This window comes from Marmota flaviventris, chromosome 11 (assembly GCF_047511675.1).
Source record: "Marmota flaviventris isolate mMarFla1 chromosome 11, mMarFla1.hap1, whole genome shotgun sequence".
NCBI lineage: Eukaryota > Metazoa > Chordata > Mammalia > Rodentia > Sciuridae > Marmota > Marmota flaviventris.
In genome coordinates this window covers 91,871,298-91,887,737 of record NC_092508.1, presented here as the reverse complement: position 1 = coordinate 91,887,737, position 16,440 = coordinate 91,871,298, and the positions used below count along the sequence as shown (strand labels likewise).

The window sequence follows — 16,440 nt, the reverse complement described above, 5'->3', positions numbered from 1 at the left end:
TAGTTCACTGATGCTCTACCAAGTACTAGCATTTTTCCTATGCTCACTTATTCAGTCAGTTGGACACTTACAGCCAAGTCTCCAAAACACTGATTAATTCTCCAAAACATTGATTAAGTAACACTGGCTTTAATTCACTGTGGTGTGTTCATTGCAAATCACCCAAAGGGACTCTTCATATACTTATTTCTTCCACTTTTGCCACTGTCTTTCTAGAAAAGACTGGTACAGAAGTTCACAAAGAATCTGTAGCTATCCTATAATGTTTGTGTCTCCACTCATATTTTCTATGTTAAATATGGTTCTTGATCTTTAAATTGTAATCTTTTCTCAGTGTTACTTCTTTTGGACTGTATTTAATAACTTAAGTTTCATTATACCTAATGACTTAGTGACAATCGAATATGCATAAATCAAAACTGAATTTAAATTAGTTGTTTATTAGTCACAATCATTCTTGTGCAGTTGTTTAGTTTGCAACCAATCACTTTAATTTATTGTTGTTTTTTTATAAGCATAATGAGGTGGGAAGCAACATTCACAAAAACCTACAAATACTCTGTTTTTATTGACATGTAAGCTTTCTGCAAACAGGGTGTTATTAAAGAATTTCTTAGAAAAGAAGCAGTATCTCTTTGGAATAACAGAGGAGTTTTGATGTGAACCCTTCCCCCTAACATGTCCCTTTCTTTTTTAAAAATTTATTTTAATTAGGTATATATGACAGCAAAACCCATTTTGATTCATTGTACATAATTGCAGCACAACTTTTCATTTCTCTGTCTGTACATGATATAGCACCACACCCTATTTGCAGTTTTATATATACCTAGGGTAATGATGTTCATCTCATTTCACCATCTTTCCTGCCCCACTGCACCCTCCCCACACCAACTCCCCTTTGACCAACAAAGTTCCTCCATTTTTCCCATGCCTCCCCCCTCCCCATTTTGGATTAGCATCCACTTATCAGAGAGAACATTCAGCCTTTGTTTTTTTGGGATTGGCTTACTTCACTTAGCATGATATTCTCCAACTCCATCCATTTACCTGCAAATGCCATGATTTTATTCTCTTTCAATGCTGAGTAATATTCTATTGTGTATATATACCACAGTTTCTTTATCCATTCATCTATGGAAGGGCATCAAGGTTGCTTCTGCAGTTTAGCTATTGTGAATTGAGCTGCTATGAACATTGATGTGGCTGCATTAGTATAGTATGCTGATTTTAAGCCCTTTGGGTATAGATTAAGGAGTGGGATAGCTGGGTCAATGGTGGTTCCAGTCCAAGTTTTCTGAGGAATCTCCATACTGCTTTCCATAGTGGTTGCACCAATTTGCAGTCCCACCAGAAATATATGAGTGTACCTTTTCCCCCACATCCTCATCCCTTTCTTTTCTTTCTGACTATAAAGTCTCTTTTTAGTGGAAAGATCATGGGCCTTGATGCCTGCCTAGTGCAGTTTAATTCTAGTAATGTGACTTTGGATAATTATTGACCTCTTTCCTCTGTCCATATTTGTATCTGTGAAATGGGAATAACAACAACAACAATAGCTATCTCATAAGATGTTATAATAAAACAAGGCAGCTTTTGATTATGTGACTTTTCACATATACATAACACCAATTTCTTATATTTAAAAAGCCACTATCACCTCTCTGTGCCTATGTCCTAGAAATCACTTTTCTTATGTGATCAGTAGAATAGTGAGGCTTTGTTTAAGATCACTTTGGGAGAGTATCTTCGATATTTGCTCATTCTCTCTTGCCTGTCTTCAAACCATGTTATTGAGGGCTGCCTCAGGCATCTGCTTCTTTTGTTCATTGTTACCTCCTGGATTTCCAGGACTTTGTTCTTCTCCCTTGACAAAAGTGCCACTCTCACAGTGGCTTCAAAGTAGAAGTATACTGGAGAGACCTCCAATGCCCCATTTCCAGTGTGCACATTGCCTGCTCTTGCAATTGCCACAGCGTCTGCTATGGAAACCTACAGCATTTGTGACAATGTGGAGAGGGAAAATTCTTCAAAACTGAATTCTGAATATGAACATTCCAAAGTTCAAGGGAAAAGGAGTACACAAAAACATCGCTTAATAGGTATCTCACACATCTTGGTGTTTCCCTGTCTGGAGATCCAAAGGCATGTACAATGATTTCTTCATTTCTCTACAGTGAGTCATTTTCCCCTCTGAAGAATCTTACCTCTGTGTCAGTATTTGTTTCACTATGGAATCCATCCTTCTCAACCTTGACCTGAACAACTGTAGGGCATGAAAATCAATGTAACTCTCTTACACAAACTTTTGTTATTTGACCTGTATTGAGTGTGTGGCATGTGCCGGTGTGCATATGAAAGGGAGAAGCATTGATCCATGCTGTACAGCTAGTCCCCTTTAGGATTTCTATCCCAATATGAGGTGAAGGCAACCCTTTCATTCTTTCTACTATCTTCAATCTTTGTTTATAGTCTCCTAAAATAATACTTAGACAAAAAACATACACACATAAGCCCACAGTCATGTATACATTCTAAGTTAATTTGCAGAGTAAGTACAATGTAATTTGAATTAATTGGGAAAGCAGAAGAGACTTCTTCCTAGAGGCATAATTATTTATAAAGATCTCCCTACCCAAATGAAGATAGCTTTTTATGTTATTATGCAGAATTGTTTCACTTACTTTTTTTATACTTCTGTTTCTATACTCCTCACAGGGACTTCACTGCATCTTAAAAAAGGCTAATTATAGCACTCCCACTTTTTATAGCAGCATCTCTCCTTTGTCTATATTGGGATATCCTGGCAGGATATCCCTCAAATTGGGCAATTAAGGAAAATTTAATGAAGAGATGATTTACACTGGAATGGGGATTATCAGTGTAAGTTAACAGCAGGTGATGATTTTGTACCTGGGCTAGTTACAGATGGGATCCTGGAAGTCAATAGAGAAAAGTACAATTAGTGGCATCAAAAGAAAGTAACTAGAGTCAAGTGCCAATCCATAGAAACTACAGCTTTTGATATAGAGGTGGTAAATCTAGTGGAATAAACATTCTGACCTCTCTCTCCTCTTTTTCTCTTTTTTCCTTCCATTGTGTGTTCCATCTTCCCATTGGACACACTCAACAGGAGCCATTAGGCAAGTGGTCACCAACACAGTCCTTCTGTTGTTAGCTTCCTAGATATAGAGCAGATTAAAGATGGATACAGAGGGGATGTGGAGATCCTGTTCACCTTTACTTGTACCTCAAGGTCATAAAATGTGCCTGTGTGTGTCATTCTCTGGTTCTTCTGAAAATCTTGTTAAAAATTATTTATTAAGAAAGAAATTTTGAAGCCTTAATTCCTTTTTAAAGAAAAAGGAAAGGACCATCACTAGATGGGAGATCTAAACTCACTTGAGAAAGACAGACTTTGATGGATAAAGACTGAGGAATAGAGAAACTGATAACATGGCAGCTGGAACCATGACCTAACCTAGCAGGAAGGTGATGGCAGTGGAGGAGAAAGCCTATACACTCAGGAGGACTCCACAAACTCATGGTGGCCACCCTGATGGAAGACAGGAGCAAGGAGTAGGCTGAAAACTATATGGGTTAAAGACTTTAAATAACCAGTAGAGGCATTAAAAATAGGTATGCAGTTATAAAAAATTGAAAGGAGATACAAAGTAAATTCTCTTCAATTGTAGCAGAAAGTCAATAGATAATCTCTAAAGTTCATAAATTAAGAAATAATGGCATAGGTATATTAGGTATAAATTTGGAGATAACCACAGAGCTAAATATAGAAACCAAGAGTTAAAAGTGTTCCCTCTGAGGAGGAAGACCAAGTAAGGGAGTTTGGATTGTGGGTCAGTTGTTTTTCATTGTTGAGTCTTGTTTTAATCATTTTCTAAAAAACTTATGTATATATAACTTCAATAAATGCTCATTTTTAGTTGACCTTCTTTCTAGAAATTAATGTCTTAACATGGTTAGGTCCACTGCCTGTCCCAAACCTACCAATTAACTCCATGTTCTCCTTCACTTCCCCCTTTCTTATTCTTTATAACACTCACTATGAGTTTTCCCTCCCTCAGCCCTTCATTGGCATGCAGGCAAGAAATCCACAGAAACCTTTCCTCTGAATGTACTTATGTGTCTTTCTCTGTAAATTTCTTGCACTTCTGTGTCTTGGTGCCTCTTCTCAAACTGGTTCCATGTCCAGTTATATATATAATTTTTTTTTTAATTTTCCTATTCAGTTTTCAAGAATCAGGATAAAATCTAACTCCTCAATGAACTGTTTCTGATTTCCAGAGTCATAAAGGATCATTCTATCTTCTGTACCCATATAACATCATCTCACTGCTTACCAAACCCTATATTCTGCAGAGTCTTATAACTGGTTATGTATACATTTGCCCTCTTTCTTCTGTGGGTCAGAGATTTGCATCTGCATATCTAGTACATGTCACTTATCTTGCATTTAGTAATTGAAGTAATTGCTAAACACTATAAAGATAATTGACTTTTGTTGTTGATTCCGAAAACATCTAAAGATTGTGAAGTGATGAAGTAACACATTAAATTGATCAGTTTTATTTTTTCTTATTTTTTTTTGAGAGAGAGAGACAGAGAGAATTTTTTTAATATTTATTTTTTAGTTTTCGGTGGACACAACATCTTTATTTTATGTGGTGCTGAGGATTGAACTCAGCGCCCCCGCATGCCAGGCGAGCACCTTTCCACTTGAGCCACAACCCCAGCCCAATCAGTTTTCTTTTTAAGGTGCTTATTAAGAGTTCTACTTCTCAGAAATACCTTGAAGTAAACAACACTTCTTCCCTAAATTCCAATTCTATATACATGCATATATATATATATATATATATATATATATATATATATATATATGTATGTATACATATATATACACACACGTGTGTGTATGTGTGTGTGTATATATATATGTATATGTATATATATATATATATTATATATTGGTTATAAGGTTATGAGCAATAAGAAATCTAATAAACTAATATGTAATATAAACCATAGGCTACTAAATATTAATTTGTTAGGTGAATTTCTATTATATAAAATAGTCTAAAGAGGAAAACACCTTATTAGATGGAATAAATTAATAAGAAAACCACAGAGTAGTCAGCTGTTGTTTGAGATTCAGGAGGGTTTCTGAGACCCCTCAGATCATGCCCTGTATATCTTATGTCATTTGAAATGTAGATTCTAATTAATTGAAAATAAATCAAAAGAGTAGCAAGGTATATTTACATATTAGAATAACATATATTTAAAATTACAGTTGCTAATAGTGTGTCTGTGTCACAGAAGCAAACTTGGGCATTAACTCCTAGTATTTGCTAATTCTTATTCCTTGGCTGTCTTTCCACATATGCTTACTTCAATTCTGTCTCTCTACCTTTGTGTCTTTTATTCTCTCCCCTCTAATGCTACCTGGATTTTGGTCTGTATCAATATACAAGGGCACTATAATTTTATTTCTCCTTTACTTCAGGAAATACCACAATAAAACAGTCTCGATACAGAATTATCATCCAAGAAGCAGCCAATGGAGGCCAGGAATGCCCAGATACCTTATATGAAGAGAGAGAGTGTGAAGATGTCTCCTTGTGCCCCACATATCGGTAATTAGTTACCTTTTCAAATTATCATTAGATCTAAGTATAAATCCTACTGTTTTCTTGCATTTAATATACAGTTGCTTAGTGAAAAATAAGACGAGGTAATGTATTTTTCAAATGCTTCAGTGTTTTTTCCCCAAAATGTATTTGAAAGGACTAAAGGATGTTAACATCTAATTAAAATGCAAAAATCAAAACATGTTCGACTCCAAGTGAGCTACTAGATTTCTGTCACTTCTGCAGTCAAATTTAGGCTCATGATCCAAACAGACTCACGATGGAAGGTATTAAACTAGAGGGAAACACATCATCCCCCACCCACACACAAACCAACCACACACCACACACAAACAGAGAAGGGTAACATCTTTATTGTTTCCGTCTTAAAATCTTTAATAAAGAATTAGAAAAAAATTGTAGTAATTTAATAATTATTTTAATAAAAATAGGTTGTCAATTTTTATCACAATTACAGAAACAACCAGTTAAATGTTTAACCTATGGAGAAAACATTTTTTTTTAAAGGGGAGAAAATTAATATATTTTTAAACTCTATTATGTTCACTCTGTTGTCTTTCTTGGAAAATTGCTAATTTTTATTCACTAAAACAAAGTTTCAGGTTTCTGTGTTGTGTCATAACCTCCTACTCTTTTTAACACTTACATGTTTTAAATATGCATCATTGCTTTAAAGTATTTTTGAATTAAATTCAATCACTGTTGGATTGTAAACAGCTCATGGTCTTAACAATCATACAGTTTTATCAGCACCCTTAAAAATACTGTTAGCAAAGATGTTTAGAGTTTTCCTGATTATTTGAGAAACTATATTTTAAAGCTGTGAAATTCAAGGGCTAATTTGTTCAGGAAAATGCAAGTTCTTTTCGGATAAAGTCCTCACTTTAAATAAAGTTCAAGAGGGTCATTGAAGGAGTCCAAATACCTATCGATTTCATCATGCTTTACTTTGGGGCTTTTTGTCTGGTGCCCAATTTGGGGAGGATGTTAAAAAAAAAAAATTGGAATCAAGCCTAGAGTACCATTTTTTCTTCAGTAACCACAGGACCATTGTGGAAACACTGTCAATATCCATCCTTTACTGCTATGTCTAAATATTGAAACTTCTGAGGCCTGCAAAAGAGCTCTCAAAGAAGGTAGCCAAGTGAAAAATTAGCCAAATCAAATATTATTAGACATCAGTATGAACCCAGGGCTATTATAATCAGATGTAATTATAGAAACTATTAGCAGGCTATTCTATTGTCCATCTCTTTACTATCTGGTTGCACTTCAATTTAACCACTTATGTTTGACCTAGTTTTTGTTATTGACCTCCTGCCATTTCCCCCAGAAATCAGTTCCACTGTGTGTGAACTGGAAGATTGTATCGTATCTCCTGATGTGTAGTTCAAACTGTATCCAAGTTAACATAAAATTCTTCTCCTTAGAAAACCATTCTTTAGTTTTGAGCAATATGGTTCCACTTTAGATTTTACTTTCCCCCTTATTGGTATTATCTTAAGATGCAAGTTAAGGTAGAGACATTATCTTAAGATGCAAGTTTATCATTATCTTCATCTTTCTTTTAAACTTTATTAATGTATCATATTTATATGTTTACCAAATCAAAACAGAAGTGCCTAATTATTTGTTCTGTGAATTAGAGCATATCTCAACTCATTAAAGTAGTAAGAAAAGGGGAACAAGCATGAGAACCTTATTCCTAGATAGACTTGGCAGTGGGCTGCAACCAAGGGTCTATAGCTGAGTATTCAGAGACTGAGGACTGAAAACTGGCCCGTGCTGATTTAGGCTGTCTCAAATTATCACTTAACCTGTCTGACCTCAGGTTTATCATCCTAAACCTGAAAGTTTCACATGGGAGTTCTGAAAATTTCTTCCTTCCCTTTCAGTCTGTACAGCAAACTATTTAACTAGATTAAATGTCTGGTCTTGCATTCGTCTAAGAAGCCTATGGAAACTCAGAGAACCCGAATAAACTACACATCTTGGTAGAAAAGCTGAATTAAAACCCTTTATCATTGTAGTGTCTATGTTTTCGAATTATGCTGAATAAATCTGTCCATGTCCAAAGTAAATGTGTGACTAAGATTAAAAGGTGACTTCTTGAAGCAGGGTATATTTTTGTTTAGTTGTTTCCTGATTTTTCTCATAACTCCTCAGTTATTCCCTTTATGGTGGCCATTTGAATAAGGTCAATGATATTTTTAGTTCGTATTTCTTCTTTTTAAGTAGCTCTCTTAACAAAAGTTGCTCTTATTGAAAAATGAGATACACTAAATAATAGAATCTATGATTAGATTTAGAGGTTGGCTTTTCTGAAACACTATACAGTAACAGGATTAAGGATTAAATTAACCAAGTTATAATCTGCCCTCCTGAGTCATAAAAGTAGGAGTTTTATTAGCCTGAGAAAGGGCGGAAAAAAGTGGAAAGCCAGATGACTGTCTTAAAAACTATTTCCTCATAGGGAAAGAAATCTTGACATTTCAACAAAGGTGCCTTTCCTCTTCTTTCCTCTGATGAACTATCAGTTAAGATGCTCCCCAGGGCTCCTCTTTACCTTTTATTCTATAACCTGTTGAGATGTTTGAGTTACTTCTGAGTCCTAGGAAGCATCATATAAAAAATTGTGAAGCAGAAGGCTGAGTATTGAAGGGTTTTCCCTCCAGGGTTTCAGAGGTTCAAATTGAGATTCTCTAATTAATGCTCCAGTAGGACACAGGGTCTTTCCCCCAACCCCATTTCTCTCTTTTGTACGCAATCTCAAGTTCATAAGGCACCCATTTGACCTGTGCTTCTAGGGCTTTTTGTTAACACTTTTCTATGCGAGATACAGTTGTTTGTTTCTGTATGAGTTTTTATGCAAAACATTCAAAACCAAAAAATATTAATTATTACATTAATCATGAATTTGGATCATGATTAATAGGAGACTATTTGTCATCCCCAGTGCTCCCCAGGGCTTGGTTTTATGACATTGGTTTCAAGTCCATTTTTATTGAATTATTATCTTTCAGATTTTGGATTTCAGATCCATTTATTTCAAGTATTTCTGTTGCATGTTTGTCATGGTGGAAATTATAGAATTTCTAGTTCACTTTTTCTTTATAATCACAGATGGAAACCACAGAAATGGAGTCCTTGTATCCTAGTGCCTGAGTCTGTCAGACAGGGAATAATGGGCACCAGCGAAGCCTGCGGAAAGGGGTTACAAACAAGAGGTAAGGAGATTTTCTATTTATATGTGGTTTAAAATAGTTTTCTCTTTATATGTTATTAAAATCATGTTACTCTTAAAATGAGTAAGTCCATCTCAGATTATCATTCCAGTATTAGGGAAATGTGAAAATATTTGCAGAAAGCAAATTCTCCAAAAGTTTACCCTCAATGTATTTTGTTTCCAGAGGGCAACTAGAAGATGTGCTTCACTAAGGTGAGCAAAACAGGAAAATTTGGTCTGCTACCTGGAAGAGAGTCCATTCACATTCAAGGGCAGAAAGGGAAAGGAAGTCCTGGGACCAAAGTGGTCTCATACCTAGAGAGCAGCTAATGTTGGTAGGAACAAGAGACCTACACAGTGTCAAAATGAAAATCTTAAATAAATGGACAGAATAGATCATTTGTCATGTTTAACTTGAAAAACTGCATGAGAAATATTTTGCAAGTGCAGAAACACTCAGACTCAGAGAAGGTGTGCAAATAAAATGTGAAAGAACTCCAGGAAACACAAAAAGTTGTAGGTGGTGGTAAGACATATCTTCAGCTCCCCTGCCAATGGTGTTGTCAAGGAAAAACACCCAAGTATGTATTCTAGCAAAAATTGCGATTTCAACGATATTGACACTTTGGTGGAAGGGCTTGGGAAGAGCTCTAAGAAGGCATCAATAGAAAATGTCTAACAATGAGGAATTAATAGATGGAAACATATGCACATTTGCATAAATAAGAAGTATACATCAAAGGAAACTGTAAAAGGGTCTAAAATAATTGACTCAAGATAGGGACTTGGGTAATTATTTTTCACCATTATGCAAATTTGAAAGCTATGTATATGTATTACTTAGACAAAAATATACTTTAAATGGTGATTTATTTAATGTACTAAATAGTTATGTAAGTGAACACACTACAAAAGATGGAAAATCTAACTCCAGGAAAAAAATATTACGCTGGAGGAGGAATGAGGCAAGATTTTCACTGTGTTCATTTCTTGTTGTCCTCACAGATGAGGTCTACTTTTTGCATGCTTATTTGTTGGTTGAATTGTGGATCCCCAAAATATATATCCATATATCACCCCCTATACCCTTTGCATGTGGCTTTACTTCAAAAAAAAAAGATCTTAATTAAAAATAGGCAGGGTTAATACTATCAAAGAATGATATATGCATCTCTGAAAATGCCATGGTGAAACACATTATTTTGTATAATTATGATGTGCTATTATGATAAATAAAAGTAAGAATCTGATGGTAAGATTATCCTGCACTTTAAATCCAATGACAAGTGTCTCTGTGAGACACAGAAGACAAGGGATATTGGAATGATGTAGCCAGAAGCCAAGGACCATCTAGTTCCACTGAAAGCTGGAAAGATCTAGAATGGATTCTCCCATGCAGACTTTGGAGGTTGTAGGGTCCTGCTGGTACCTTGATTTTGGACACTTAGTCTCCAGAGTGTGATAAAGAATATTTTCTTGTTTTCAGCTACCAATATGTAGAAGTTCTCATGGCTGTCTTAGGAAACCAATGCAGTGTTATTGTTGTTGTTAACTTGACAATGAGGTTCTTATTTTATCACTGCAAGGAATCTCATCAATGGGAATTTCTTGAGGTTTGGATTACTATTGAGCGCCCCTAGAAAGGGTTTGTCTGTGTTTCTTCTGTACACTCACATGGAGTCCATATCTATCTGGAAAAAAAATCTAAAAATTAATGTTCTCTTTGAGGACCCATTGTAGAAGAGCATAAACTCAGACCAGGTAGTCTTAAGAAAATCAGCTTAAGGTTGTAAATTCTCAAGAGACATTCTTTCCTTTTGTTATCCAATGCAAAGTTTTAGAATTGCAAATGGACTTACTGGGACCTTTTGATAGGCAAGTTTATTTTTATCTAGTTTCCCCTTAAACTCTGAAGACTAATCTTGTGATCTCTATTTCTAGTGTGGGGCCTTTTAAAAAAGTCCCTATTTAAAGTCCAATCTATGAGGTTTAATAGAAACCTTCACAACAAAAGTTGTCTTTCTTGCTTACCTTGCAGGGTCTCATCCTTTCATTTTGTTTGGGACTTTATTGATTCTTTTCTTTCCAACAAACCTAGCAATAAATTTAGAAGATGTGTATTTTATTCAATGTTTGTATCTTTTTCATTTGAAAGGATTGTTTATGTGGCTAACTTTTAAAATTGGTGCATAGTTAGGAATCCATTTGTGTAATTATTCTTCTATTTAAAAAAAGAAGAAAATAAAGAAATCAGCAGAACATGTAGAATTACAGCCATGGCTAAAAGTCTCTGTCATCTCCAAGGAGATGGACATCTTGAGTTGTGTTGTCCCATCCTTTACGGAGAACCAGGCAGGCCTTCTGCCCAGTTTCTTTTTTTTTTAATCTGAATAAAGAAATACTGGTTGTTCAGCTTAATGGAAAAGGAAAGTATAAAAAGAAACATACATATTCTAATACTTAAAAGAAATTGCTCTTACAAGGGTCAAATTTCGGTACTAAAACAAGAAGGAAAAAGCGAAGGTGCTGGCATTCCTAGAAGTGTGAATTAATCTGTAGATGAATTCTTTTTTAATTATCCAAAGTCGCTGCTTTAAAACTGGTTTAATAAGATTTCTGAGTACTTTCATCTCATTCATCAGCTGTGAGCATCCTCTATCAGCATAAAGACTCAACATGTGGCACTGGAATGGAGACACAGTAGGTACTAGAGATTAAAGGTGTCTTGTCTGCAATAGCCTGGACTTCCTGCATTCTTTTAGGGTCACTTTCATTGAATAATGTTATGTGGACCAAAGGAGGTAGATCTCTAATCACTGTCAAATCTTTTGTTCTTCCATAATTAGTTTTTGTGACAGTGAGAAACTTAGTCTTCTTACATAAACATTTTGATGGAATCTGTGTGTTTTCTTCACATTCAAAGAATGTCTTTTAAATAAAAGTATTTTCCAGAACAAAACCATGGCATTTGCAGGGAAATGGATGGCATTGGAGAAGATAATGCTAAGTGAAGTCAGCCAATCCCCCCAAAACAAATATTGAATGTTTTCTCTGATATAGAGAGGTTGACTCAAAGTGGGATTAGGAGTGAGAGCATGGGAGGAATACATGAATTCAAGATAGGGAAGAAGGGTAGGAGGGAAAGGGAGAGGGTAGGGGAGTAACAAGGATGGTGGAATGTAATAGTCATCATTATACAAAGTACATGCATGAAGACTTGAATTGGATGTCAACATATTTTATATACAAACAGAAATACAAAAAGTATGGTATTCATGTGTATTAAGAATTGTGGTGCAAAAAAAAAAAAAAGTTACCTTAGGTAGAGGGAAGTGAAAGGAAGAGAAATCAGAGAATGTGGGGATAAGAAAAATAGTAGAATGAAACAGACATTATTACTATATGTATTTATGTGACTGTATGACCAATGTGATTCTACAATATGTATACTCAGAAAAATGAGAAATTATATCCCATCTATGTATGAAACATCAAAATATATAAGTGCATTCTATTCTCATGTGTAACTAATTAGAACAAATAAAAAAAGAAAGAACCCCCTAGACTAGCACACCTAAGTGGCAACCTGCTCTCAGGTCCCCTCTTGCCCCTGTGAGAATTTCACACTTGAATAAATCCTATTCCTTTAAAAAATAAAAGTATCTTTTATTTTTTTAAAACTGAGCAAAATAGTTCAATATCAAAATAAGTTCTGGGATACCTTTGCTTTCGAATAGGGTAAAGTAATATATAGGAAGAGGTTAAAAAATAGTATAGTCTTAATAGTATAGCAATTTATACCTTATGTCCAAAAATGTAAATACATATGAAAAAAAATATATATATATGTATATATGTGTGTATATATATATATATATATATATATATATATATGTTTATGTCTCCCATTTTAGCAAGGTATTTTTATTTCATGCTTTTTCAGAATGTAATTTTTAAGGTTTTAATGTAACTGAATATTCTTGAAAAACAGAAGTAAATGCATTACATGAACAAAACTCAAAGGAAACAATTCATACTGTATGTCTCAGTACTGTATTTTCTGACTGAAAATTGTTTTTAAATGGTGTTGTCTTCATAGAAAGAGAGAGTTAAAGCTTACTAGCCAAATCTGTCTAAAAAACAAAGAAATATACCAAAAAGCTCACACTTTGAAAAGCCCCATGTATCATCACAACCTGTCCGTAAAAATGTCCAAACCCTCAATGTGCTAGTTTTCTACCAATTATGATAAAATACCTGAGATAATCAACTTAAGGAAGGACAGATTTATTTTGGCTCACAGTCTTAAAAGTTTCAGTCCACAGTTGTCCCATTACTTCTGGGCCTCTGGTGAGGCATATCTTCATAGCAGGAGCACATGGCAGAAGAGGCTGCTCACTCAAAGTAGCCAGAAAGCAAAAAAAAAAAAAAAAAAAAAAAAAAGACAGGAAGGGGCCAGAGTGCCCTTCAAAGGTACATCTCTAATAACCTAACTTGCTTTCCCTAGGCCCCACATCCTGAAGGTACCCCCACTTCCCATGGTGCCACACACATGCTGGGGAACGGGCCTCTGGACAACATTCCAGACCCAAACTGTGGCAATCAGCTAGTCATGTTTTCCTATCTGATACCAGGAGTACTTTTTAGGAGACAAAGAAGATACTTTTAAACTATTGGACATTCATTCTCCAAATGTAGAATAAAAACTTATAATTACATAAGTTTGTTCTGTTATGTTCATTTATATAAATCACAAACAAAAAGGCATTTCAGTAGATTCATAAAGGGAAACACATACCAGTTTTTGTTGTGACTGGGTAATAACAGAGAGAGATGGTCATAACCATTTTTATTTGAAAATGAAACTTTTTTTTTTTGTATGGGAGGGGAGAGGAAAATTTCTCCTTGGAAGAAAAGTGGAGTCATTTCATCTATTTTCTTCAGAACTTGGACAGAAATGACCTACATTAGGACAGGGGATGTAGCTCAGTGGTAGAATGCTTGCTTAGCATGCAGAAAGCCCTGAGTTCTATCCTCAGCATTGCCTAATACTATTACTAATAATAGAAATGACCTACATTAGTTGTGGGATATGGGAATTTCCGGTAGGGAATGGGAGCAACTGCAATCTACCCCAAAGACCCTTCTTCCAATGTCACTTTCTTAAAAGAGCAAAGACATCTGGCAATACTTTTCCTGTGTATTTAATGAAAGGAGAACTTGTCCCCACTTCCCAGATCAACCTACTGAAATTTCTGATTTAGATGACAAGCAAATAATTATCCAAATATATTGTTATCAGTACCTTTTGTGAGGGCAGTTTTCAATGTTTTAATGCTCCACAGTTTAATTCCCAGCACTTCCTCTTTCCTTCCTCCTCCTCCCTTTCCCTGTTTCCTTTCATCTACTCTTCTAATCTTTCTTGTATTTACTTATAGTGTGGGGTTTTTTAGGGGGGCAGTGGTACTGGGGAGTGAACTTGGGCACTCCACCACTGAGCCGCATCCCCAGCCCTGTTTTGTATTTTATTTAGAGACAGGGTCTCACTGAGTTGCTTAGTGCTTTGCCATTGCTGAGGCTGGCTTTGAACTCAAGATCCTCCTGAGCCACTGGGATTACAGGCATGTTATAGTCTGTTTTTTAGTTGGATTTATAGATATACACAATGGTGAAACTTACTGTGGTATACTCATATGTGTGCATAGCATAATTTGTTCAATTTCATTCTGCTCTTTCTGTCCAGCTTCCCTTCCCCCTCTATCCCCCTTTTTTTTTTACTCCATTTTTGTTCTTTCTTTTTTCTTGGGATCCCTCTGCCCTTTTTTTCCCCTTAGTTTGTTCTAACTTTTGTATAGGAGAGAGAATATTTGACCCTTGATTTTCTGAGTCTACCTTATTTCACTTAGCTTGATGTTCTCCAGTTCCATCCATTTTACCAGCAAATGCCATCATTTCATTCTTCTTTATGGTTGAGTCAAACTCCATTGGGTATACATATACCACATTTTATTTATCCATTAATTTGTTGATAGGGCACCTAATTTCATTCCATAACTTAGCTATTGAGAATTGCACTGCTGTACCTCTATCACTCACTATAGGATGCTAATTTTAGATTTTTAAGACATATACCAAAAAGTAAGTCACAGGGTCATATGGTGGTTTCCTTTCTAGTCTTTTGGAAATCTCCATATTGCTTTCCAAAGTGGTTATAACTTGTAGTCCCACCAATAATGAATGAGTGATATTTGTTCATATGCTGACTCAGATATTTATTTTTCTTTTCTTCTGCATGCAATATTTCATTGAGTATGTTTTGTAGTGCAGGCTTAGTGGTTACTAGTTCTTTTACTTTTTATTTATCATGGAGGTTTTTTTTTTTTTTTTTTTGCATCTTCCATTCCAAAGGATAGTTTTACTAGACACAGTAATCTTGATTGCCACCTTTTTTCTTTTATGGCTTGGTGTATATTATTCCAAGCCTTTCTGCTTTAAAATTCCAGTCTGACAAATTCATTGAAATTCTAGTTGGCTTACCTCTAAAAATGACCTTCCATTTTTCTCTGGCAGCTTTTAAAATTCTATCCTCATTATGTATATTAAGCATGTTAATTATACCAGGTCTTAGAAACTTTTTTGATCTTGACTATTTGGGTTTAAAAATGACTCTTGTGTTTGAGTTTTCATCTTATTCATAAGTTTCAAGTTTTCTCTGATAATATTTTATTGGAATGGTTGAACATTCCTTTCCTTTGTATTTCAGTGCCTTCATCTGCAACAAAGATTCCTACATTTGGTCTCTTAATGTTATCCCAAATTTCATGAATCTTCTGGTCATGGTCTTTAAAAATCTTTTCCTTATTCTTGACTTTATTTTCAAGATTATATACTTTGTCTTTAAGACCTGATAATCTGTCTTCTATGTGGTTTAAATTATCAGTGATGCTTTCAATTGAATTTTTAATTAGATGCATTGGGTCTTTAATTTCCAGGATTTCTGTTTGTTTCTTTTTCAAAATCTCTAGCTCTTTATTAGAAAGATCTTTCACTTCCTTTTAAGTTCCTTCATTATATCTTCTTTTAACTCATTGAAGAATTTAATTGTAATGTTTGTAAATTCTATCTGAATTTATACACTACTCTGTATCTTTGGTATATATAAGTACCTACTAGCTTTCTGTTGAGTCAGAGGAAAAGACAGTTCCTAATTGTCTGTGACTTAGCAGCCCAATTATTTTCTGTTAGGAGGTGCAAGCTTGTGTACCCTCCTGAAGAAAAGCTCCATATATCTAGTGCTGTCAAATCTAGTGTGGGCTGCTCTAGGTATATTTTGGAGTGTGTAGGGTGTGGAATGTAAGGTAGATGCATTGCACTCTGTTTGATGTTTCACTGGGTGACCCATGGAGAGGCTGTCAGGCTACTGCCTTCTCTGGAATGCACTGGTCACAAGTCTGTGGGTTTGTATCTGGACACACTGGGCAGTGACTAGTGTCTGTGAGATTCTCCTCTGTAAGCCCTGTTGTAGGCTACACTGCCATCATG

The 16,440-nt window shown here is 35.2% G+C and overlaps 1 protein-coding gene across 1 annotated transcript in view; it reads left to right on the top strand.

Annotated features, from left to right (window-relative positions):
- Positions 1-16,440, top strand: part of Thsd7b (thrombospondin type 1 domain containing 7B) — a 705,560-nt gene that overhangs the window by 371,180 nt on the left and 317,940 nt on the right. Inside the window, exons 10-11 of the mRNA XM_027936850.2 lie at positions 5,528-5,657; positions 8,796-8,899. Of these exons, the coding sequence (XP_027792651.2) occupies positions 5,528-5,657; positions 8,796-8,899 (234 nt within the window). The remainder of the gene's footprint in view (positions 1-5,527; positions 5,658-8,795; positions 8,900-16,440) is intronic.